This window comes from Saccopteryx bilineata, chromosome 8 (assembly GCF_036850765.1).
Source record: "Saccopteryx bilineata isolate mSacBil1 chromosome 8, mSacBil1_pri_phased_curated, whole genome shotgun sequence".
Taxonomy (NCBI): Eukaryota; Metazoa; Chordata; class Mammalia; order Chiroptera; family Emballonuridae; genus Saccopteryx; species Saccopteryx bilineata.
In genome coordinates this window covers 41,375,652-41,402,859 of record NC_089497.1, presented here as the reverse complement: position 1 = coordinate 41,402,859, position 27,208 = coordinate 41,375,652, and the positions used below count along the sequence as shown (strand labels likewise).

General features: G+C 38.2%; 1 protein-coding gene across 2 annotated transcripts; it reads left to right on the top strand.

Moving 5' to 3' along the window:
- Positions 1 to 2: 2 nt before the first annotated feature.
- On the top strand, positions 3 to 25,643 carry BTLA (B and T lymphocyte associated). 2 transcript variants are annotated; one of them, XM_066241153.1, is made up of 4 exons: positions 3 to 303; positions 17,001 to 17,141; positions 19,028 to 19,074; positions 22,865 to 25,643. In XM_066241153.1, exons 1-4 carry the CDS (start codon positions 219 to 221, stop codon positions 23,150 to 23,152), a joined length of 561 nt encoding a protein of 186 aa, XP_066097250.1. In that variant the 5' UTR covers positions 3 to 218; the 3' UTR covers positions 23,153 to 25,643. The 2 variants fall into 2 exon arrangements, with proteins under 2 accessions (XP_066097250.1, XP_066097251.1); XM_066241154.1 differs by lacking the exon at positions 17,001 to 17,141.
- Positions 25,644 to 27,208: the final 1,565 nt, after the last annotated feature.

Here is a 27,208-nt window from a genome sequence, read left to right as displayed (position 1 = left end):
ATGTGACAAGAAGCAAAAACCACAGAATACCACGAACTCTTTCTGTTCACTTTGTTTCTCAAACTATTCAAGCTCTTCTTACTATCTGTTCCTATATCTTCTTTCTTTATTTCACAGATGTAGCTGGGGTAGATAACCTGATCCAACCCTGAAGAACAAACTCAGGGAAGGAGAAGCTCTCTACTTGAGAACTTTCCCCATCCCAATATGCACAGGACATGAAGACATCACCGGCCACGCTCAGATTTGAGAAGTTGTTTTGTGTCTTCTTCATCCTACATCTCAGTATCTGGAATATCAACGGTAAAGCACCCTACTTTGATTATTTTTTGTTTTGTTTCTCAGAGGGTGTTGAAGGTAATGCTTTTCTTTGCTGACTTTAATAAGATACGGCGTTTATATGGAGGTCAATGGTAGATAAAAACCAAGTAGTTAGGTTTGCTCACCGAAGACATTCTAGGACATAAACAAAATTAGAACATGGTATTCAAATCACTTTGGCTAATTTTCTTAAAAATGTGTTCTGATGATAAGACAAAGTAATTGGACAGATATTTTAAGTAGTTAGGTACAAGTTTATTGCTACTACTAGCAGAACGGCTCTGGATGGCACACTGATAGTGAATAGATTGTTCTTACCAAACTGAAGTTTGCCAGAGTAAGTGTTGTATTGCTTGGTTGGGTAAGGTAGGCAATGAATACCTGACTCCATGGTTACTCTTGAATAATGATGCTAAATACAATCATACTACCTGCCTCAGTGGGGCGTGTGCCTGGAGAAAACTGATTGGGAAAATGCTGAGAAGCACAGGATTGGAGCATTCTCTCATTGCATCTAATAAAATGATTCTAACTTGGAAGTCATTTGACATAGAAAACAGCTTGGGTTCTGCATAGATGATGTTGGTCACTTCTGCAAAGATCTTACATAGGCAATAGATGATGTTGGTCACTTCTGCAAAGATCTTACATAGGCAATAGATGATGTTGGTCACTTCTGAAAAGATCTTACATAGGCAATAGATGATGTTGGTCACTTCTGCAAAGATCTTACATAGGCAATAGATGATGTTGGTCACTTCTGCAAAGATCTTACATAGGCAAATGGCAATTTTCTTTCTCCTGGTGCGTTTACTTGCTCCCTCATGTTGACACAGGGGGCTGCATATTGTACAGGGGGAAGGGCTATACTATAAATAGCTAGCAGAGGTTTTGGATTGTCTCAGGCCTGGTTTCAGATATCCTGCTTTATAATCCCCACAAGCACATATTCTTACCAGTTTGTGTTTTGTTTTATTTTTTAAAATATGGCCCCTGAAACCCTGTAGAATATTTTCTTCAATTCTGAAACAGGATGGTTTAGAAGTTGTCGCCATGATGCCGGGATGGCACACAACCAGGAGCAAAGCAAATCTTCCCCTCAGTCATCAAAGTTTTTTCATGTGTGTGTATTTGGTATTATGCTGACAAGGGGTTTAGTTGGATGTCTTTCCATCAGATGCCTACAGTTACATAGCTACAACTGGAGTCAAATATTATTAAACAGAATTTAAACCAGTTTGAAGAATATATAAACTCTTCCCTGTAAAGTGAAATGAGAGAATTTTTAGAGCTGTATCACACTAGGATTGAGATGCAACTTCTATTTTCCCTTCCAAAGTGCTTACAAAAAAGAACTTGTGTTAGACTTGGGTTAATTTACTGGCTCTGCTACTTATGGTGTGACTTTGGTAACATTTCTTATTCTCTCTTATTCTTAGTTTCTTTCTCTGTAAAATAAAAATAATATAGTACCTAAATCATTGGCCTGTTGTAGACACTATAATGCAGTAATATAGATGAAGTATCTGACATAATAAACTCATACAATAAAAGCTTGATCAATGCTAATGGTATTTTTTGCTAATATTCTTTTCACCAAGCAACTCCTACAAATTCAATTAAATGGGAAGTTTTAACATTATCATTTAAAATAGCTGAGGTTTTAACGATAAAAGAAAATAAGTGAAATATAGTATACAATATATTTAATGAATCAAATTATTTTGAAAATAAAATGCAAAGCCTTGGACAAAGTCCTAGTCAGGTACCTTATATAGAAGTTGATAGAATACAGCATTATTTGCCTTAAATTAAAGACACAGTTTGAGATAATGAATATTTGATGAGATTTGTTCTCCCAGAGAGAACTGATAAATATTTCTTAAGAATCACATTACTTTTAACCGTTATATCTTGGGGAGTTTCTGTGATTTAGTTAAGTATTGAATTCTTGACACTGGCACAGTTGCAAAGTGTTTAAAGAATAATTTAAAATATTTTTTCCCCCTTACATTTTAAAGCAATGTGAGATCTATGTGCCTCTTCCCAGGAATCAGGTTGCATTGAAAATCAAGTTGGAAAAAATGCAATGTTCTCCACACACTTCCCTCTTTGTAATGAAATTATACTTGTTTGCTTTTAGTGTTTCTCAAAAGAATAATTCAGGGTGTCACTCTGCCCCTTGGTATCTGGAGAGGAATTTATGTATGGATGAAAGTATCTACATGCCAACCTTTCCCTTCCTGGACAATGGGCAGATCATGCTGGCAAGAACAAGGCTACAGGTGGAGAAGCATTTGTTGGGCACCTGCCTCATTGCTCTAGCTGCGAGATCCTGGGTGACTTGTTCAGTTGAGGGTCCACTTAGGATTCTACCTTTAAGGAGATAGAAACATTGCAGTTAATGTCTGACTACGACTTGGCACTATATATGATCCTGAATAAAGGTTGTAGGAAGTCTTTGATTGCTCACTGCTTTTTGTGAGAAGAAAAATAATCCTAATCTGGTCTAGTACCAGAGGACACTCACAGTCTGGTTCCTTTGAGAACGTGGTGGTTATGGTCAAGTCTCCATTTGAGTCTTTAGTCTCTATAGTGATAGTTCAGTATGGCCCATAGACCCATACTCCACATCCTATGTAGATTGTGTTGTTTTACCATTGACTAGCCATGTTGTTGGGTCAGAGCAGAAACATTAAGGCAGAAGGTGCTCTATACCTGTCTCTCATTCCTTGAAGTTTCAGGGTCTTTATCAAGTTTATTTCTGTGGCTGTAGTTATTTGTTCCTACTGAAATGCCATAGGAGATGGAACTCTGCCTTCTGCCAAATGCTGGGTATTATTATCATAAGAACACTTGCCACATATGACTACCATTGACGTAAATGTCTAGGAACACAGTCTGTAGCTACAGGATTTCCTGGATTAAGGTATGAGAAGATTAACCCCTGTGCTGATCACAGCCTTAAAGATACTTTCCTAACACTGAAAAGCTCCTTAATTAACTGTTGTTTCCTCTCTCCTGCTATCAAAATTTCCTCTATTGTAATGTTAAAGTCAAACACTGTTTATCTTGTTTCACTGGGACTTTCCTACTTAATTTCTATTATTGGTGAGTTTTACCTTTAGTTAGAGTTCAGAATTGTTGCAAGAAAATGTTGACAGGCATTTGTAATCAGGTCCAAAATGAAATCAACCTTTCGCTTTGAATTACTACCTCATCTCTGCCATTTACTGGTTCTGAGCCTATTACTTCTCTGATTCCTTTTCCTCATCCAAAGAATGGGGACAATAATGATATTAACCTTATAGGATTGTTGTGGATATTAAGTGAATTAGTTCTGTGAAACACTTAGAACAGTGCCTGATGCATCATAAGTGCTATACAAGTTTAGTTAATGTTCTTTTTTTTTTCTTTTAGTCCAAAATTAAATTAGCTTGATAACTCCCTTAAAGTAGTATTGGGAAACCATCTCTTATTTGGGTCAACAAAAGTCATCCATAAATAACTCTTGATATCATTATCTATTATCATCCCCAGTTACCAAGAAACGATAATAGAGTTACAGAGTCATGAGCCTTAAGTTACCTTTTGTCACCGAATTGTATCATAAGCAATTTGCTTCAATTCTCTAATATTCTCTATTCTCTTACCTCAAAATAAACTGTCAGGTATCTTCCATGGACTCTGATTTCAGTGCTTATCTTAGAGAAGAAATTGCTTATGGTCATGTGTCTGTATAAACACGTTAACATGCTCAGAATGTAGACACGTACTTTTTGAGGTTCACTTTGAACACAGTCCAGGAGAGAGTTTGAGGGGCCACCTAGGCCAGTCATATAGAAACATCAGATTTAGCTGGTGGAGCTCTCTAACTCCTCTTCTCCTTCCTGATAACCACATTTGTCTTATGCACACAATCTGGAACTTGAATACAACATAAACAGTCTGTTGTCCAGATTGTCTATAAGAAAGGCGTGGGCATTTAGTTTCTAGCTGGGTGGTCATGGTCCATCTCATTTTCTTCTATGATATTAGAAGAAAAGAATTAATATTAAGGGTGGGGTGCAATTTGCAGTTTCTGCTCACATAGATACTGTTAAATATCTTCTAGGATTGAAAATGCCAATGAATCTCATTATAATATTTGTAGCAGAATATATTAGGAAGGCCAGGAAATACGTAGGAAGGATGTGAAAAGGAACTTTCCCTGTGTCTTTCCAATAACACATAACCCATGTACTCTGAGTATCACATGTAACCATTCTATCACTGAAGGCAATATTTAGAAATACTCATGTTGATTTCTGATAAAATGCTGAAGACACTCTTTTTTTTTTTTTTTTTTTAAGATTTTTTTGTTTATTCATTATAGAGAGGAGAGAGAGAGAGAAAGAGAGAGAAGGTGGGGAGGAGCAGGAAGCATCAACTCCCATATGTGCCTTGACCAGGCAAGCCCAGGGTTTTGAACCTGCAACCTCAGCGTTTCCAGGTTGACACTTTATCCACTGCGCCACCACAGGTCAGGCTGAAGACACTCTTTAATGCTGCTGTCCACAGCTTCAAAGATATACTCTTAGCTTTTTCTTCCCTGCTTTTCTTCCTGAAGTCACTGTGGAGAGCCTATCATTTCTGGAGGACAGTCCCACCTGTGTCAAATAGTCAGTGTCTTCCCCGGCCAGAACTCTTCTCTAAATTGTCAACATAAATCATTATTTTTCAGAGCTTATTAAATTGGCTAAAAAATTTTGCTATGCCAGAGAAATAATTATATATTGGCCAACAAACTCTTCACCTGATACTCATGCTTGTAACATAGGGCAGACAGGATTCTAAATCATCTGTCAGGGGAGACAAAAACAAGTGACCAATAAGATGCAATCACAAGGAGACATTTGTTACTCGGTAGAGTAGAGATGTATTTGGAAAAGTACCCAAAGGCAAATATTTTTTTGCTTGATCAAGGCTGGCCATACTGGTTAGTATATTTCTGTAGGATTTCATCTCTCAAATAAAAGGACTTTTTTTTCTAGGGGATAGACTGTCTTTTCTATATTATATTTGTTTTTGCCTGGTGAGTATACTAGTTTTTATGTATCACTGCTGATCCATATGAAAACTGTTGAGAATAACTGTTCAGAGCAGAATCACTCAAGGTGGATCTTTTGGGTTTCTATCTTGTCTCTACCACCTATACATCTTATGACTTTGGACACAATTTCTTAGTCACCTCTCTAAATTCATTTTATTCAAAAAATGTAATACCTGGTCCTGGTTCAAGTCCTGGTCCTGACTCTGCCTTCCATCACATAGGTATCTTGACCAAGTGACTTAGTTTTTCTAACACTTGCTTTCCCAAACTTAAAATAGAGATAATAATAGTACCTACATCACAAAATTGCTGTAAAGATCAAATAAAACAATTACCTAAAAGTGCATAGGACATAATAAGTACTAAAAAAATATTAGTCAGACATATATGTTTCTCCTGTTTGGAAAAGCTAAGATGGGTCAACAGCAGTAGTTTTCAAACTTTTTACACTTATGGACTGGTGAAAATCGGGGAAATATTTTGGGGACCACTAAAGCAGAATTTACCCTGAGCATAAGTGAGTTTGAATAAGTTCATTGGGTTGATAATTGTCATACAGCATCAGGATGGTTAACTCTTTTGTCGACCAGCACAAAATTTCTGCTAGACCAGTCCATGGATCAACAGTTTAAAAACACTTGTCTACCACGCTTGGATAATGGGAGGTAGTGTGAGCTTGTGGGCAAGTGGCAATAAATGTAAAGCAATGATTCTGGAGGTGAGCTCCCAAATGTGACTCCAACTATCCCTGTGCTATCTGACCTAATGACCACTAAAGCTTTCTGCTTGTCCTATTCTTTAATATCTTAAGACGAGGCATGGTACAGATACTTTGTAAACTTTGCTAACCTTTAGACAAAGCTATGGCATATACTAGCATGACTGTTTCAAAACAACTACAAAATAATCCCAAAGTATATAAAACCAAGAGATATATGGCTCAGTCTTAAATTGTTCAATATAACTAAATTAAAAAGATAGTCTTCAGATTTCTTCCTAAGTAGTCATATCACAAGATGAGAAATTTTAGCCCTAGAAAAAATTACTTCAAAGTATGCTAAATAAGTACCTTACAAAGAAAACATAAAGGAAGGTTTCACATATTATTATAAGGAAATTTTAAACAGAAAATAATAATAAAAGATGATTCTAACGGTTCTCTCATTTTCTTGTTTCATGGTCTTTGTTTCTTAAGGAAAAGGAATAATTATGGATTCATACCATGTGTATTCTTGATGTGAAGTTAATTATTTCCAGTTCCATTTTTGTCAGAGAAACTTTATATCATATAAATCTCTCTCTCTCTCTCTCTCTCTTACTCTCTTTTTCTCTGAGTGTGTGTGTTTAGACTGGGAAGAGGTGCTATTTCTCTCAAAAGACCAATATCAGACAATATGCACAGTAAAGAAAAACTCAAACTGTTATTGCATACAAGTTCTATGTCTGTTATCTATATTTCATTATGTGTTGTTTCTCATGTAGATGCAGATGAATATTTTCCATTTACTAGCAGAGACTGAAACTCAGTCAGTTTTTATTATATCCTTTAAGATAAATGTATAGGGTTTTCTTAAACAATGATTACCCTTTACGATAGAAGCACTGATTTTAATATATATATGTGTCATCATTCTTATTCAAATTTCCCCAAGTATTCCTACCATTCTGGGAATATCTGATTTACAGAGTAGGATTATTTACCACAGAGTTAAAGTAGTAAGTTTAATCAATACTAATACATAATACATTACACTAGTGGTTGTGTATGAGGTGCAACTCCTCATCCTCACCTCCTGTCATCACATTTCTGATTTTGTAAGCTGACTGCAGCTAGCTTATGATGGGAAGAATATCAGGTGGGCTTTCTGTGTGCATGTAATTTCCTGAGACTGTCCAGGTAGAAGTCCTTCCAGAATTTTTTTTTCCAATTCAGTGAAAGGAGTGGAGAAAGAGAGACAGACTCCCACATGTGCCCCAACCAAGATCCACTGGGCAAGCCTACTAGGGGGTGATGCTTTGCCCATCTGAGGTGTTGCTTCATTGCTCAGCACTGAGCCCTTCTTAGTGCCTGAGGCAAAGGCCATGGAGCCATTCTCAGCTCTTGGGTCCAACTTGCCTCAGTCAAGCCATGGTGGCAGGAGGAGAAGAGAGAGAGAGAGAGAGAGAGAGAGAGAGAGAGAGAGAGAGAAAGAGAGAGAGAGAGAGAGAGAGAGAGAGAAGTAAGGGGGGTTATAGAGAAGCAGATGAACTCTTCCCCTATGTGGTCTAACTGGGAATTGAACCTGGGACATCCACATGCTGGGCTGACACTCTACCACTAATTCAACCACTCAGGGCCTCTTCCAGGATCTTTGATGTGTGGTTACATGGCTGCTGTTGCTGTACATGGCTTGGCCTTAACTATACTCAAGCCACTGCCTCAAAGGATCACTAAACCCACACCAATTTGTAAAGGAAGAAGCACTGGTTTCTCTTCCCTGGTGGTCATCACATCTCCTCTCCTCTCTATCACTCCAGCTCTCTAAAGTTAGGCAAATCAAACCATTTGCATCCTCTAATGCTTGTTTCTCTCTTGAGTCTAAAAAATTCTCTTTCTCTAGCCTCCCCACCATGTATCTGATGTTTTGGTTTGTTGGTTGGTTATCTATCATAGTATCTTCTGATAGAAGTTAAAATCCTACATGATATCACAGAAAATTATTATCATGTTATACCTTTCATAATCATTTCAATTTTTCAAAACTTGTTTACATTTTTATGTTCAACTCTAATGCTGTCTTAGCTCCTGTGAGACTTTCTGCATGTATTATAGGCACTTACTTTCTTCAATGAATATAATAATTTTGAACTTTTCATAACTATTATATAAAAATCTTATAGATTGTTCAATGGAAAGCTGTTTTTCAATGGAAATAATTTTTCAATTTCCAACTGAAAATATATCATATTTTTTAATGGAAAACTTGGCTGGGATTTTCTTCATGGCAATAGTTATAATCAAAGAATATGGTCTTTACAATAAATAATTGTATTTCACATAAGATTCAAATTACAAACCTTTTTTCTTTTTTTAAAAGAGCTAATAAATTTTGCAAATTATCTACCTTCTTCAGCTCCTGAGGGCATGTACACATGAAGCTATACTTGCTTACCTGTAAGATTCCGGACCAGGTCATTGTTTGTTGCTGGCATGCTTTCTGACTGGTTGATCTGGGTATCTGGATAACCACAGAATGTCACTTATTAACTATTTTGAATATCACCCCCGAGTGGACTTAAATGAGGCCTTTTCACACAGCATACTCATGAGGTCTAGTTTTCATTTAGAGGTTATAACTTAACTACTTCAGGGTTTGTTGAGATTCATACATCCTTCACACCTCAATGCTTTTGGCTGACCTCACTAAGGTCTCAGCTGTGTCTTCTCTAGTCAGAGTTGTGGACAGAAGACTTTTTTCTCCATATAGTTGTCGTTATTTAGTCTCAAGGCACATCATACCATCTCGATTTCATACCTTTTTCTAAGGTCATCTCCTGCAGATACAAATCTTTGGCCACCCACCAAAAAGATTTTAAAGCAGATAGGAAGACAGATGCAATATATATTTAATAATAAAAGAAGGATGTATGACACACAAAATAACCTGGGACATTAGCCAAGGGGAACATCAAGTGGACTTGAGTTACTGGAGTATGGAAGTGGGGTGAGTTTGCATAAAGAGGCAGGGCTAAATGCCATCTGATAAAGTCTGAAAATGTTCCTGCAAGCATTAAGGAGTCTCTGGAGGGGTTTAGGCAAAATGTCTTGTGATTGGATTTTCATTTTAAAAATACAAACTGTGCCAGTATTATGGAGAAATGGATTGAAGTAGAGGGAGAGGAGCCTTCTATTGCTTGCTGCAACCCTCTACTATGAAGCACAGAATTATAGAATAAATTTAGGGCAGAGTTAGAGATTCTGCTTTTACAAATTTGGGATCAAACCCAAAGCTAGTTGCCTGTGACCCTCTGTGCACTGGTTTATAAACCCCTTTAGAATAGAGGCTGTGTCTCAAACATCTTTGCTTCTTTACATAATGTTTGGAACATAGTAGGTGCTCAATAACGATATCTTTGTAAATTAATTAAATAACTAATATGTGTATGAGAAAAAATTGACTTTAAGAACCTGGAGAAGGCTATATTAAGAATGTACAGAATGAATGAGAATTGTACTATTAATTCACATATTAAGGCAAAATACTGAGTTTTTAAAGAAGTAATATTATTTTAACTGACAAAATAAATGTTAACAAGTAAGTAAAACTTCCAAAAAATGTTACTCCAGTCCTATATTAATTATAGTATTAAATATAAAGCAATTAGGTACTACTAGATAATTTATACAATGTATCATATATTAATGTATGTAACAAAATTGAATGTAGTGATATTGAGTCCACCTCCCTTGAAAAAGAGTCTTCTTGTATAATTTATTCTTTCTCTATGGGTACTAAGCCACTTCAGTAAGAGAGGGAAATTTAGCCAAATGTCTATCCCATATTTGGATCATTCCTTGACCACTCCAGATGGTTGTACTGTTGGTAAGGTGTCTGTTTTACGGAATCAAGCCAAAGCTAATATTAGGATTACTAATCTCTCTCCCTTGTGGAGAAAAGGCCTAACTTCTCAGAAGAGGAAGGCAAGAGTCCCTCTTAAACCTTGTGCCCTGAGGAAATGTGCTTATTAGGATCAGAATGAGAAAATGAGTGGAAAGGATGATGAGGTCTAAAGGGAAGTCTAAGAGCTAAGTAGGAGACATTAAAGACCTTTTAAATTTCACTTTAAAAATTTTGATTCTCCTAGTTTCCTATTGTCCTTCTTTTCTTTTTTCCTATTTATTTATTTATTTATTTATTTATTTATTTATTTTTATTATTATTTTTTTTGTATTTTTCTGAAGCTAGAAACAGGGAGAGACAGTCAGACAGACTCCCGCATGCGCCTGACCGGGATCCACCCAGCACACCCACCAGGGGGCGATGCTCTGCCCCTCTGGGGCATCGCTCTGCTGCGACCAGAGCCTCTTTAGCGCCTGGGGCAGAGGCCAAGGAGCCATCCCCAGCGCCCGGGCCATCTTTGCTCCAATGGAGCCTCGACTGCGGGAGGGGAAGAGAGAGCCAGAGAGGAAGGAGAGGGGGAGGGGTGGAGAAGCAGATGGGAGCTTCTCCTGTGTGCCTTGGCTGGGAATCGAACCTGGGACTTCTGCACGCCAGGCTGACACTCTATCACTGAGCCAACCGGCCAGGGCCCTTTTTATTTATTTATTTTGTGACAGAGACAGAGAGAGAGACAGAAAGAGGGACAGATAGGGGAAGACAGGAAGGAGAGAGATGAGAAGCAATAATTCTTCATTGTAGCTCCTTAGTTGTTCATTGATGCTTTCTCATATGTGCGTTGACAGGGGGCTTACAGCAGAGCGAGTGACCTGAAGCCAGTGAACTTGGGCTCAAGCTAGTGACCTTGGAGTTATGTCTATGATCCTACGCTCAAGCTAGTGACTCTGAGCTCAAGCCGGCGACCTTGAGGTTGCAAACCTGAGTCCTCCGCATCCCAGTTGGACACTCTATCCACTGAGCCACCGCCTGGTCAGGTTCTTCTTCCTATCACTTTTTCTTTTTAAGATTCTTATTTATTGATTTTAAGGGGAGGAAGTGGAACAGGAAGCAAGAAGTATCAACTCATAGTTGCTTCACTTTATTTTTTCTTTTGGTAAACTTTTAAAAATTTTATTTAGAAAATTAAATTTAACAGGGTGACATTGATCTGTAAGAGTACATAGGTTTTAGGTAAACATTTCTATAGCATTTGAACTTTTGATTATGTTATATACCCATCACCCAAAGTCAAATCATTTTCTGTCACCTTATATTTATTCCTGTTTATACCCTTCCCCCACCCTTTTCCAATTACTCTTTCCTGGCAATCACTTTGCTTTTACCTATGTTGATGTGGTTCAGTTTTATATCACACCAATGTATGAAATCATACAGCTTGTAACTATTTCTGATTTACTTATTTCATTCAATATAATGTTCTCAAGGTCCATTCATGTTGTCATAAATGGAAACATGTCATTATTTCTTTCTTTCTTTTTTTTAAAGAGACAGAGAGAGAGAGTCAGAGAGAGGGATAGATAGAGACAGACAGACAGAAATGGAGAGAGATGAGAAGTATCAATCATTTTTTGTTGTGACACCTTAGTTGTTCATTGATTGCTTTCTCATATGTGCCTTGACTGTGGGGCTACAGCAGAACGAGTAACCCCTTGCTCGAGCTAGCGACCTTGGGTCCAAGCTAGTGAGCCTTGCTCAAACCAGATGAGCCCACGCTGAAGCTGGCGACATCCGTGTCTTGAATCTGGGTCCTCCACATCCCAGTCCACTGCACCACCACCTGGTCAGGCAACATGTTCTTATTTCTTATTGCTGAGTAGTATTCCATTGTGTATATGTATCACATCTTTATCCAATCCTCTAGCGAGGGACGCTTTGGTTGTTTCCATGTTTTGGACACTGTGAACAATGCTGTGATGAACATGGGGATGCATGTGTCTTTATGTACCAATACTTTTTAGTTTTTTGGGTAGATACCCAGTAGAGGGGCTGCTGGGTCATATGGTAATTCTATTCTTAATTTTTTTAGGACATCATACTTTCTTTCATGATAGTTGTACTAATTTGCATTTCCACCAGCAATGAATGAGTTATTTTTTCTCCTCAACCTCTTCAACGCTTGTTATTACCTGTTTTGTTGAAAATAGTTGCTTCACTTTAGTTGTTCATTGCTTGCTTATTATCATATATGCCTTGACCAGGCAAGCCTAGGGTTTCAGCTTCAACATTCTAGGTCAACCAACACTTTATCCACTGTGCCACCACAAGCCAGGTAATTATCACTCCCTTTCTTTCTACTCTGTTAATTAATACTCCTGACCCCCATTGGGAATTCCCCAGGACTTTTCTTTGTTTAGAAATTAAATTTAATGGGTGACAATGGTCCATAGGAACACAAAGGTTTCAGGTGTACATCTCCATTGCACATGAACTATTCATTGTGTTGTGTGCCCATCACCCAAAGTCAAACCACTTTCGGTCACCGTATATTTGACCCCTTTTTCTCACCCTCTCTCAACCCCATCCCTCTGGTAACCACTTCACCTTTGTCTATGACTTTGTTTAGTCTTCTACTCTTTTCTATTGACAATCTTCCCCTGTGATGTGTTCCCTCATACAGTTTTTATATCATCTCAGACCTTCATTATCTTCTTTCTAAATGATTTTCACTAATTGTATGAACTCTTTGTCTTTAGTGTTTCCCCATTTTTTCCATTTCAGCCAAGAATCTTCCTGATACACTTAATTTGTCTAATAAACTTATTTTATAATCTACCTTTTTTTTAAATATTTTTTTTTGTATTTTTCTGAAGTTGGAAATGGGGAGGCAGTCAGACAGACTCCCGCATGCGCCCGAACGGGATCCATCTGGCATGCCCACCAGGGGCTACGCTCTACCCACCAGGGGGCGATGCTCTGCCCATCTGGGGCATCGCTCTGTTGCAACCAGAGCCATTCTAGCACCTGAGGCAGAGGCCACAGAGCCATCCTCAGCACCCGGGCCAACTTTGCTCCAATGGAGCCTTGGCTGCGGGAGGGGAAGAGAGAGACAGAGAGGAAGGAGAGGGGGAGGGGTGGAGAAGCAGATGGGCGCTTCTCCTGTGTGCCCTGGCCGGGAATTGAACCTGGGACTCCTGCACGCCAGGCTGATGCTCTACCACTGAGCCAACCAGCCAGGGCCATAATCTACTCTTTTAATGAGCCCCCTACAGAACATCCCCAGTGCTTATAATATTGGGCTCAAGTTTGTTAACCTGCATTCAAGGCCTTCCACAGTCCATCGCCACCTATCTTTCTGGGTTCTTTCTGGACTCCATATAAAGACTCTCAACTACAGCCTCGCAGCCTTATTTGCCATTGCCATGTCTTCATCATGGTTCTTCCAATGCTGCTGTCACCACTTATAGATCACCCATTCATCTGCCTCCATCTATCAAATTCTACCTCTCCAGCTCATTTCCCAAGCTCTTAATGAAGACTTTCCTGTTCCCTTTTGAAGAGGTGGGTTTTGGGGTTTTTTAGCCATTTTTATGCTATTGAAGGCCTCTCAGTTATCACATATTTTTTTCCTTTTATCCAAGTAATATGTGAATATATCTTTTATCCCATCATGGATTATACTGTACAAGGAGGCAGGAATTGTGTCACAGTTTTCTACCATCTTGAAAAAAGTCAAATAAATTATTTGAGAGTTGGTTTTTAACTGGGTGGAATTTTTCTTTCATAAAGTAATAAAAAGAAAAATAAGGAAAAGGTCAAAGAAAAATTCCTTATCTTTTATACCTGGAAGTATTCAGTGAACTAAGTATGAGATGAGAAAAAAAAATACTTTGAAGTTGTATTTAAGAATTGTGCTTTTTTGTAAATACATTTTAGAGGTATGATAAAAAAAATATGTTATTTTTTTCCCTTAAAATATACTTCTTCAGAGGTATGAGAAATTTTTTTGTTTTTGCATCTCATTTGCTTTATTTTTTAATTGGATTTATTGGGGCAACATTGATTACTAAAATTATATAGATTTCAGGGGTATAATTCTTTAATACATCACCTGTATATTGTATTGTGTGTTTACCTCCCCAAGTCAGATCTCTCTCCTTCCATCACCATCTATCCCCTCTATACCTGCTCCTACCTGCCTCTAATCCCCTTTTCTTCTGATAATCACCATATTGTTGTCGGTTTTTATTGTTTTTTTTTTCAACATCCTTTCCCTTAGACAGCAGTCAGTCTATTCTCTGTGTCTATGACTCTGTTTCTATTTTGTTCCTTAGTTTATTTTGTTCATTAGATTCTACATATGAATGAAACCATATGGTATATGACTTTCTCTGACTGGCTTATTTCATTTAGCATAATACTCTCAGGTCCACCCAGTCTGTTCCAAAAGATAAGATTTCTTTTTTTTTTATGACTGAATATTATTCTATTGTGTAAATGTACCACACATGATGAGTAGATTATCTACTCATCTACTGATGGGCTATTCTCATCAAGAGTGCATAGGTTTGCCTTTTCTTTGCCTCTTTGCCAACACTTGTTGTTTACTGATTTATTGATTCTCATTTGCTTTTTATGTTCAAGTTAATAATTGGTCTGCGTAAGAAAAGGGATGGGATAAAGTGGGGACTTGAACAGTGTTGGGAAAGCTCTGTTCTTCCATAATGAACAAATGTACTTTGCAAAGCAAAGCCCCAGAGGAGAAGTTTACAGAGCTGGGGAACAGTCATTGAAACATACAATAGCCAACAAATCTGTCTGTCCCAATCTACCCTTGGTCATTTCCTGAGTAGGAACTTCACAAAGTCAAGTGGTCATTATCTTAGCAGGAAAGTGGGGGTGGTATGAGTACACAGGAAGTGAGAAGCATAATCTTTTTTTCAGAGTGAGTACCCAGCATGTCATCAAACACATTCTTTCCTTGTAGCCTTCTACATTCACTTGAAATACCTGCTGAATATGTGCCTTGTTGTTCCCGGTATCAGATGTCATACAGGCTGTTCTGTATTCTCATGTTTAAGGAATGGGGAAAAGGAAATCAAAGCAGACAGATACAGGTTGTGTTGTATTACTCAGTCTGTCTTTGTGCCTCAAAGTAAACCCATGAATTTACTTTGTCTCCGTGATCTTGAAGTTATCTGCGAATTACACAAACTGCCTTTTGCTGGATTATTGGATTCTCTATGAGTGTGCAAGTGCAGGAGTTTTCTCAGATACTAGCTTTGATTTTGGACATACCGGATAGATACCTGCATTGTTTTCACAACCAAATTTAATATTTATCTTGTTTTTCTATTTTAGAAAAGACTCAAAATAATTCAGAACATCCTCTCATAAGTATCAATCTAGTTAGATAAAATTAAAGAATCTATATTGTTTGATGGTTGGAAAATAATAAAAGTTATATCTTCTTAAGTGAAGGGCTTTGGTTGTATTAGGTTATTTGTTTTGGGAACCTTAGTTTTTATTCCTATCCACGCACCTCCCTCTCAGCCAGCTGTGTCTGTCATCCTTGGCAATAATTTCACTGCTCACTCAACCTACATGGCAGCTGCAGCATGAATAATGCAACATTTGTTACATCTCCAACTTTGAATTTCCAAACCACTTTATGCCCAGTTCCAGTATCTCATGACCACATATATTCCAAAACCAAGTACATGAAAAGCTAATATATAACTATAATAATAATAATAATAAGTAAATAAATAATAAAAAAACATTCCTGCATAAAAAATTAACACAAGTATAAAATTAAAGTTGTATGATGAATTCTGATATTTTCTATCCTGTAATGTTTCATTTTAAATGTCGTTTGTGATCTATTAAATTATTTCAAGACCCACAAATAAGTTATAATCTATCATGGACAAACAGGACCTTAACGCATGTTAACAATGATCAAAAGTAATGAGCACCAACCCTGGACAAACAACTTGGTTAAAGTAGTAACCTGATTCGCAGAAGTTGCTGCTTTGATCTCCAGTCAAGGCACATACAGGAACAGATTGATATTTCTGTATCTTTCCCTCCATTTCTCTCTAAAAAATTAATTTAAAAAAGTAATGAACACAGTTATATCTAGAGATATCAAAGAGTTATGAGACAATGAAAAGGAATTGTGTTAAAGCAGGGGTCGGGAATCTTCTTGGCTGAGAGAGCCATGAATGCCACATATTTTAAAATGTAATTCCATGAGAGCTATACAATGACCCGTGTACGTTACGCATTATCCAATAAAAATTTGGTGTTGTCCCGGAGGACAGCTGTGATTGGCTCCAGCCACCCACAACCATGAACATGAGAGGTAGGAAATGAATGGATTGTAATGCATGAGAGTGTTTTATATTTTTAACGTTATTATTTTTTTAATTAAAGATTTGTCTGCGAGCCAGATGCAACCATCAAAAGAGCCACATCTGGCTCGTGAGCCACAGGTTCCTGACCCCTGTGTTAAAGGGACTTGAATTTTGTATCAGAAAATGTTGGCTTGAGTCCCAAGTGCTGCCACTTAGTAACCGTATGACCTTGGACAAGTCTTGGAACAATAATACTCTTCTCAAGGCATGGTACCAGATAAAAAGAATGGCTTCCTTACTTTTCTTAAGTGGTAAATATGAGAGTTAAACAAGACAATGCAAATGAAAACTTGGTGAAGTGTTTTCTAAAAGCTTTATGAACATTGTTTTACAGGGCATTAGCCCGAGCAGAATAAAGAAAAATTGTTGCAAAAAATTTGTGACCCAGAGTCACCCACATATGCTTAGCAATAAAGCAAGAAGTGGGTGAGACTACTGAGGCTTAGGGTTCATGGGAAGGCTTACTGAAAGGAAAATATAGGCATCTTTATTCAAATTCTAACAAAGCAGGTGTTGCCAATCCTAAAATACTTCAAATTTCCTAACTGTCTTTAGTATTGACTAACATTTTAGATACAACGATAGCTTCAGAACCACCCTCCAAGAACGAGATGGAAGACAGACAATTGATCCTTTACAGTTTGCTTCCTTTGGGAGGATTGCCTCTACTTGTTACCTGTTTCTACCTATTCTGCTGCTTGAGAAGGCACCAAGGTGGGTTCTGTCCTCCCTCTGCAGCTCTGTGCCACACATTTGGGATTCAGTTACTAGGACTGATATACTTTTAGTTGATTCCTGCTGTTTTCTTTCCTAATATTTTGCGATAAACCACGGATAATGATTTCCTAGGGGACAGCTAATCCTTCCACCAAAAAGCCAAATGGATTCCCTCTAGTCATCATGGTGAAGCATACTCCCCACAGCTCAGTGCTCCAGCCAAGGGCTGTGGTGAGGGGGAGACATCGCTGGAATTCACTCATTCTACTTGTGTCAGCCTTCAGTTTCTGTGGGAAGCTCTTCTAACCTTTCAGGGTTTTGAAAGGGAGGTTGAAATAATCTCTCAACATGTCTGGTTTGACTTAGTTTGTCTCGTTCTCTCTTTCACAACCACACCACACCATACTAGTCACAGGTACTGTTGTCTAAATAAAGACCCGCTCTCCTCAGAGGAAATTCGTATACCTGCAATTTCTGTTGCCACTATAAACACGTGCTTAAACCGAACCCTCTCCCAACAATAATAAAAAATGTGGGTTTTGCATGATGAAGGAGGTGAGATATTTTTAGAGCAATTTCTTTCCGCTTTTGTAAGAATTCCTCAGTGTCAAGAGGGAACAGTTAAACACCCCGGAGGCATCTGTGTGGTGAACTCTGATCTAGCTGTGGTCTGAACCATTTTTATTCTCTCTCTCCTTCTTTTCTCCTTTCTGCCATCTCCTCTCATCCCTTTTCCCACAACAACAACCACAGTATAACTATAGAAACTAAGCTAGACAAAGAACCCTTATTTCTGCGACAAGAGAAATCTTTGTCTGGTGTTTTATAGTGAGGACCTCTAGCCCAGAACCTTCTCAGAATCTTGAAGGAACCTTCTGTAACCCCAATTCCACACCTGCCACTCCAAGGTTCTTTCCATCATCCCTCTCCAAGTTTCACCACCTTTTCTGAAGCTGTTGGAACATCTCTCAGAACTTCAGGAAAAGAGTCAAGGATAAATCCTTTGATTTACCACATCCGAAGTGAACTCAGCAGTAGGAGATCTGGGCTAGGCCGGTGACAGAGCAGCAGTGTGTCTGGCACTGAGTATAGAACGCCCCAAATAAGGATTTCCACTCTTTTAAAAATGATGTCGTGGCCCTGGCCGGTTGGCTCAGCGGTAGAGCGTCGGCCTGGCATGTGGGGGACCTGGGTTCGATTCCCGGCCAGGGCACATTGGAGAAGCGCCCATATGCTTCTCCACCCCATCCCCCCTCCTTCCTCTCTGTCTCTCTCTTCCCCTCCCGCAGCCAAGGATCCATTGGAGCAAAGATGGCCTGGGCGCTGGGGATGGCTCCTTGGCCGCTACCCCAGGTGCTAGAGTGGCTCTGGTCACGGCAGAGCCACGCCCTGGAGGGGCAGAGCATCACCTCCTGGTAGGCAGAGCATCACCCCTGGTGGGCGTGCCGGGTGGATCCCGGTCGGCCGCATGCGGGAGTCTGTCTGACTGTCTCTCCCCGTTTCCAGCTTCAGAAAAAAAAACAAAAAAACAAACAAACAAAAAAAATGATGTCGTAGGTCCTCTCATTTCCCCCAAGATATTCTGGAAGGTTCCCCAGAGTGAAAAATATGGCACAGCATGAATTCACAAAAGCTGAATTGTATGTGCCATGCTAGTCACAACAAATAAACAAGCCAAATGAATAACAATGCTCTCACTGGTATGCAAGTGGGTGGGCATAAATGGAGGACATTCCACATATGTTTTAGGGACAGGGTTTCAGTTTAGCAAAGTGATTCCAGAGCCCATATTCTTACCACAACCATAATTTACAGGGATTTGGGGAATAATTTTTGTTGTCCTTTATTTCTTTTGGTTCCTTATTTTTCTCTTTAAATTCCAGGAAAACAAAAGAAGATTTCTGATACAGCAGAAAGGGGAATTAACCTGGTATGTTCACTGTATCTGTTAAAACAAATGAAATATATGTTATATCATATATATATATATATATATATATATATATATATATAGTTTGAGACTTTGTAACACTTGCCATGTGACAGGCACTGTTCTAAATGCTATGTATATTGACTTACTTTAAAAATGTGTTTATTTGACATCTACCTTCATTTGCAGCAGAGATTCCGCAGGATGAACAAGTCTTAAAATAAGTGGTTTTTGGAAGAGCATGGGTGGTGGTGTAGACTCAACAGAGAAGAGTCAGAGACTGAACTGGAAACCTTGGCTCAGCTCTTGGCCTGTTATGTGACTTCAAGCTATTCTTTTATTCTCACAAAAATACCCTAAAGTTCTTTTGGAAGAGAGCTGAGAGATAATGAAAGAATAAGTCATAAATAATCTTATCAAATGAGCTATGATTTCTTCATAAATCATACCAGCAGATAAAGAAGCATGATTACAGATGTAGCTAATAAAGTCTGTTATAATGTGTGTGTTCTCATCAGGAAAGAGAGCTCCCAGACAAAGGGAAGGGTGTGTTTTGGAGGCAGTGCCAAGTTCTTCTACAAGTTCTTAGAATATGAACTTAGGCCTTTCTTTTGGGTTCAATATTGTGTAAACATTGAAACTAAAAATAGAATGCACGATGAGATGATATATTACTAAAATGTTTTTTATGAAGCTCTTTAGTTACAAATAGTATAGTCATGAATGTGGCACACTGCAAAGGAACTTTGTGTGTATGTGTGTGTGCGTGTGTGTGTGTGTTTCAGTAAATCAGAGTAGAGATAAAGATGTAGTAACCTTCCTAAAAGTTCAAGATGTGCCAATGAAGATATAGTCAATAATTCTACATGGAATATTAAATGGTACTTAGCATTCTCTCTGAGTTGCTTAATTTTATATCAGACCAAATCCATTCAACTTTAAAAACTTGTATTAAGGTTTTAATAAGCAGCAGTAGACATTGTGATGGGTGCTAATGTTTCGTTTCCTGAAGCAGGAAAATTTTCTTGAATATTATTTCCTTTCTTTCTGTAGTGAACAACAACAAAGTATATTCTGTTATAATCCGGCCTGAGAGCTATGAAACCAATTAAAACAATAATCTAAATAGTTTATTGTGAGAGTAAAATCCAGGTTGGTCAGAATGTAGTCCTATTTCTTCCCGTGGAAGCTGCAGAAATTATTTATGGTGTGAACTTGGATTGAAGAGGAATTTTTCTGTGTGTGCAATTATTTGGGAATTTTGTTTTAAGGTATTCACAGCTTCCACAGGAATTCACAGTTTTGCCCATTTGATTTGTCAAACATTTTTTAAAATGATAAGAGAGATGCCATATTAGATCTTTGAAACTGACTAAAAATTTCTTCTGTTGGGAGTGTGTATTTTTCCAAAGTGAGAAGTGGTGGGGAGGCAGGCAGACAGACTCCCGCATGCTCCCGACCACCTGACCAGGATCCACCTGGCATGCCCACCAGGGGGCGATGCTCAGCCCCTCTGGGGCATTGTTCTGCTGCAATCTGAGCCATTCTAGCACTTGAGGCAGAGGCTATGGAGCCATCCTTAGCACCCGGGCCAACTTTGCTCCCATAGAGCCTTGGCTGTGGGAGGGGAAGAGAAAGAAGAGGGGGAAGGGGGGAGAAGTAGATGGGCGCTTCTCCTGTGTGCCCTGGCCGAGAATCAAACCCTGGACTTCCACACGCCAGGCTGACGCTCTACCGCTAAGCCAGCTGGCCAGCTCTACCTGACTAAAAATTTCTTAAGAAGAAACTTGTATGGGAATCCTGGAATAGAAATCCCACATATTGAAAGGAACTGGTGAGACACAAAAAAGCCAAAGTTCTCATCTGATTCCAGAATGTTCCTCCAAAGATAGAAAAGTGCTTGTGTACTAAAACCCACTAAATTATACACTTAAATAACTGAATTTTAGTGTATAAGAATTATATCTTAACACATTTTTTGAAGTGTGTTGTACATAGGAAGCTGCCATATGAACATGGTAGGAGAGCGAGAGCGCTTGGGTGCTTCTCCTCTTCACCCAGCACAGCAGGGGGCGCCAGCCTCGTGGGACCCTCCCACTTTCATGAGGAACCCACAGAGTAAATTCAGCCACAGAGCTCTGTGTTTACTTTTATTCATTCTAACTGTTTTCCATATACATGAGGCATCTTTTAGGAAGAAGCCAGGTAACTGAGTTGACAGAGTGAAAAATACAACAGGGACCTTGGTATATTGAATTTTTATGACTTTATTAGGTCGCAGGACAGTCTTCTTCAGTGCTTTACCAGAGATTTTAACCAGGTTCATCTGAGTAGAGCTTGGGGCACTTGCCATCTGAGCCAAGAGATAGGGCAGTTTAAAGCAATCTTTCACTCAGTCATCCAGCCTTAGTGTGGCTTCCCAGGTGGACACCTCCCCAGAGGGAGGCAGTGCACTCAGCAGTTAATATCTACTTTCTCAGGCTAAGCCCAGACTTGCTGTTTGGTTGAACTTGGCTAAGGAGTAGTAGACGCACCACTGCACACATCACAATGAGAACAGCAAAGGGCCAGATAAGGCATGTAGACTGTCGAAGACTGTAGACCTGATAACTTAAAGCAGTTAAGCCAAAATTCAAGAACAGAAATTGGCAAAATTGGAATTTGAAAAACTGAAATAATGTAACATCTTTAATTTTACGAGTTGAGTCGCCTTGTATAACTAGGGATGTCAGACAAGTAACTGAAAAGAGTGAAAAACGTCAGAACCCATTTTGCTTTTAGTTTCCATAAGGTCACTTCTTTTCCAGAAGCTTTAAGATACTTGACTCTATTTGGAAATATAAGAATTATCTTATGATAGATATACTAATTGAAATATTTTAAAGCTTTTTCTAACCTTTGCCTCTCTCTAAAAAACCCCCCAGCAATTTTCCAATTCCAGGTCTCAAACCATAATAAATTTTGGATACTCATAATATTTATTCTTTCTATCCCCTCATGGCATCTGTTCTGCACTATCTGTAATGGCTTTGTTCCATACTGTGTTAATATTATTCATTATGTCGTAGGCTACCTGAAGTTCTTAGGGAATAGTTTGTACCTTTCATTTTCCAGAAGGATTTAAAATTGTTCTATGATCTCAAAAGTGGCCAATAATAAAGCACAAAATAATTAGTTTGGAGGAACATAGTGGTCCTTAAATCTTTCATCCTTTAATATGTGAAAATCTGCCCTGGCCGGTTGGCTCAGCGGTAGAGCGTCGGCCTGGCGTGCGGGGGACCCGGGTTCGATTCCCGGCCAGGGCACATTGGAGAAGCGCCCATTTGCTTCTTCACCCCCACCCCCCTCCTTCCTCTCTGTCTCTCTCTTCTCCTCCCGCAGCCAAGGCTCCATTGGAGCAAAGATGGCCCGGGCGCTGGGGATGGCTCCTTGGCCTCTGCCCCAGGCGCTAGAGTGGTTCTGGTCGCGGCAGAGCAAAGCCCCGGAGAGGCAGAGCATCGCCCCCTGGTGGACAGAGCTTCGCCCCTGGTGGGCGTGCCGGGTGGATCCCGTTCGTGCGCATGCGGGAGTCTGTCTGACTGTCTCTCCCCGTTTCCAGCTTCAGAAAAATACAAAAAAAAAAAAATGTGAAAATCTGCTAAAGAAGAGATGTCAGCAGCATTTGTGAGGAAAAGCTGATTATTTCTTTTGACACATAAGGACTCAGTTTAGCCTGCACTTGTAATTTGCTAATAAATATGCACACCACATCTTTAAATGATAATTAAAGCAATTTTTTTTTCTCTTCTAGGATGATGTTCCTCAGACATTTAGGAGGGAGCAAACTAAAGTGGGCACCAGGCCAAATTCCCAAATACTGCTATCAGAGACTAGAGTTTATAATAATGATAATGACCCCTGGTTCAGGGTCCAGCAAGAGACTGGGGTTTATTCTAACCCTTGTCAGGAAGAAAACAAACAGAGCATTGTTTATGCTTCACTGAACCACTCCATTATTGAAATGAACTCAAGACAGGCAAGACATGTGAGAGAAGCACCTACAGAATACGCAGCCATATGTGTGAAGAGTTCAATCTAGTCCTGATCTTCCGCCAGTGATCACTGAATGATCAGCGTGTCAATTTCATTATCCTAAGACCAACAGAATGTCAAATAACATTCCTTGACCTGAGAAGTTTTACTTTGAGGACATTAGTGTTGATGTTGAGGTCTTAAGAATCTATAGAACAAATGACTAAAATTTCTCCCAGAAACTTCTTTTGGAGCATGTTGTATTATTGCCATGAACAACAAAATCTCCTCTCCAAAACTGAGAGGTATCACGAATAGCAGTGTAGTAGAACATTTAAGTTAATTACATTTTGCCCAACATATAAAGTCAATATTTAAATTGGAGCTATCAGAAAGACATGTTAAGAAGAGAGATATGTGTTATCTTGATCAGTTCACTACACACCTTTGAAAAAGAATGTTCCAATTTAACTAACTAATATGGTAATGATGTATGTTGATATCCTGTCAATCTTTGATAATAATAAATTTTCTTCTGTCAATCTAATGTTGCTGAAACGTAAAGGTGAAATGATTTTAGACTTGATGATATAAGAAAAGAATGGGAAAAATAAATCATGCAATAAATATGTGGAATATACTAACTAGATGTATATAGACATTTCCCATATCTGAGAAACTAATGCTTATGTCTACCTTGTTAGATCGCCAAGCAAACATCTGTAGTGATGGAGCAATTAATGTATGGTGCATTTATAAACAATGTAGTGACTCAGTGTTTAAACCTAAACATAGACTAATGTATATGAATTGGCATAATGCTGCTAAATTAATATACTTATGAGTGTCTAAATAAACATAAAAATTCATGAGAATAGTTATCATCAGGCAGGTGCATATTGATGGCCTGAACTGCTTCATGGTTGACCTGATGTCAAATTAAAAGCACAATTAATGGAATGGAGAAAAGTTCAGAATATTTAGTTGGCCAGTATGGGTCAACATGTTTTCATTTACCATATCTGTATCTTGTCGTTCTTCTTACTAAGAAATCAGGGAAAATCATACGTGGAGAAGTAGTACAGTTTTATAAAAATTTGTTTTAAAATATTGAGCTTGCAGCCACTTGAAAGTATAACAAGATGTGATTTCAGTTCTCTGAATTTCCAGAGTACTTGAGTCTAATTATTTAAAAAATAGCCTGCAACTTTATTCAACAGTTTGAGGCTATTAGGGCTCTCAGGTGCTGCTAGTAAATAATGCAGTAGATCTCATACAACATGGATAGCAGAGGTTAGATCCATTTGAACAAATACATGAGCTGCTGTACAAATGAATGTGAAGGGTGTGTGTGTGTATTAGTGTCTATAAACAAGGGTGGGTGACTTATAGAAATGGTAAAAGAAAAACTGACAAAATTGACATATGATTTCAGCTTATTAAAGAACCTCAAAAAGATAAGAGCAAATAAGTCATTAAACAAAATGTATAAAAATAATGTGTGAAATTATGGGAATAGAAGTATGATATCTTGGCTTGACCTGTGGTGGCGCAGTGGGTAAAAGCGTCGACCTGGAACACTGGGGTCGCCAGTTCAAAACCCCAGGTTTGCCTGGTCAAGGCACATATGGGAGTTGATGCTTCCTGCTCCTCCCTCTGTTCTTTCTATCTCTTTCCTCTCTCTGTCTCTTCTCTCTCTGTGTCTCCTCTCTCTAAAAAAATGAATAAATAAAATTAAAAAAATAAATAAATTGTAATTAAAAAAAAAGAAGTATGATATCTTATAAAAGTTTTTGTCCCAAAAAGACAAAACATATTTTGTGCCAGAGTATTTTTATGTAATACTGGTATTAAGATTTTGGCCCTTATATTGGAGTGACGGGTATGGTTTTAGAGTCATTGTTACTTAGCCAGTATGATATCATTACTCCTAGAATATTAAGCAACCGATTTTAGGTAGGCCTTTTTAGCCAAATTGCATTTACAGGCAACTTACGTAAAAAAAGATAAATTAGAATAGCTGCTGGTGCTATTCTTAAAAATAGAAACAGGAAGTAAGGGGAGGATACATTTAGCTGTCCTTATCAGATAAACACACAGAACTGAACATTGCCTTCAAAATGAATTAAAGTACATATATGTATATTTCTGTTTTTTTTGTATTTGTTTTTAAATTAAATTTATTGGGCTCACACTGGTTAACATAATTACACAGGTTTCAAGTGCATAATTCTACAATACATCTCTTTACACCATATTGTGTGTTTACCTCCCCAAGTCAAATCTTCGTCCATCACCATTTATTCCCTCCATTCTCTCCTCCACTTGCTCCCCTCCCCCCACAATCACCCCACCATGTCCATGAGTTTTTTCTTTTTTTTTTTTTGTCCCTTTCCTGTCTCTTGTTGACAACATCCTTAGCATGTCTTATAGTAATGTTGGAAATAATTTAACTTCTGTTAATGATTTATATTTGTGTATATATATATAATTATATATATATTTGATGCTGTCAAAATCACAAATCATGTATGTTTTTATTCCTTCTTAATAAAAGGTGTCAGAGTTGCATAGTATTTCACAAATAAATCTATTTCAGTATCATTTACATGGCTTATTTCATTAATGAAATATAAGAATAAGAATATGTAGATAATTTAATGATTTTCCATGAAATTTAAGATTGTTGATTGGTCTCAATAAGAAGGTAAAGTTATTAAAACTTATGTGGAATCAATTCAGTGTTAGCTTTTGGACCCAAAAGTGCATGGATGTGAAAGAGTGATTCTCAAACCTTATGGTTCATAAAAACAATTTGAAGAACTTGCTAAACTGCAGATTACTAACTCCCAGCACTGAGAAATTCTGACTCAAAAGATACAGCATATGGCCCTATAACCTTTACCATTGAAAGACACCTCAGACGATTTTGATACAGCTTTCTCAGTGCAAAGGCTAGTTTGGTGCGGACATGGGATGAGAGCAAGATGCTAGTGATGCAAGGCCCTATCTATAGCAATAGCCCTAATAAAAGATTTTTTGAATGAAGAAGGAAGAAGAGCCTCAGAAGGGACCTCTGTTACTCACTGTTGCTCATTCTCTCTCATTAGTGCTTAATTAATTAATTATGGAGGATGGTCCTGACTGTCAGAGGAGGTGGGGTATTGCTTCTGCATTTCCTTCTAGAGTTGGATTGGCCATTCAGATAACTTCCTGTCCTTACATCCAAACACTGTTTGTTTTTTTTAAATATATATTATATATGTATGTGTACATATGCACACACATCTGTTTTTCCCACCACTGAAGACTTCTTAGAACCCAGAATTGATTCTCTGTCCTGATCATATCTATAATCAGTATATACATACTTTTTAAGTTGAGTAAAGATGAACAGAAAATACATAGAATTTCTGTATACCCTCTACCCCCACACATACATCAACCTCCTGTGCCGGAGTAGAACATTTATTATAATAGGTGAACCAACAATGACACATTATTATCAAATGAAGTCCATTGTTCGTGTTAAGATGTACTCTTGCTGTATTCTATCAGTTTTGACAAATGTATAGTGACGTGGATCCTTTATAATAATAATTAACAGAAAGTTTCAGTGCCCTAAAAATCTTCTGTGCTTAATCATCTTTCCCTCTCCTCAAACTCCTGGCAACCCCTGATCCATTTACTATCTCCATAATTTTGTCTTTTCCAGAATGTCATATAGTTGGAAAACCATACTATTTATAGCCTTTTAAAATTCTTTTTAGCATGTAATAATATTCTATTGTTTGGATGTGCCACAGTTTATGTATCTAGTAGCCAACTGAAGAACACATTGGTTGTTTCCAATGATGGCAACTGTGAACAAAGCTGCTTTAATCATCTGTGCGAGGCTTTGGTGTAGATATCAGTTTCAACTCATTTGAGCATATATCCAAGAAGATGATTGTTGGATCATATGCTAAGAGTATGTTTAGTTTTCTTAAAAACTACCAAACTACTTTTCAAAGTGGTTGTACCATTTTATTTTCCCATCAGCAATAAATGACAGTTCCTGTTGCTCCACATCTTTACCAGCACTTGATGTCAATGTTCTGGATTCTGTCCATTCTAATAGGTG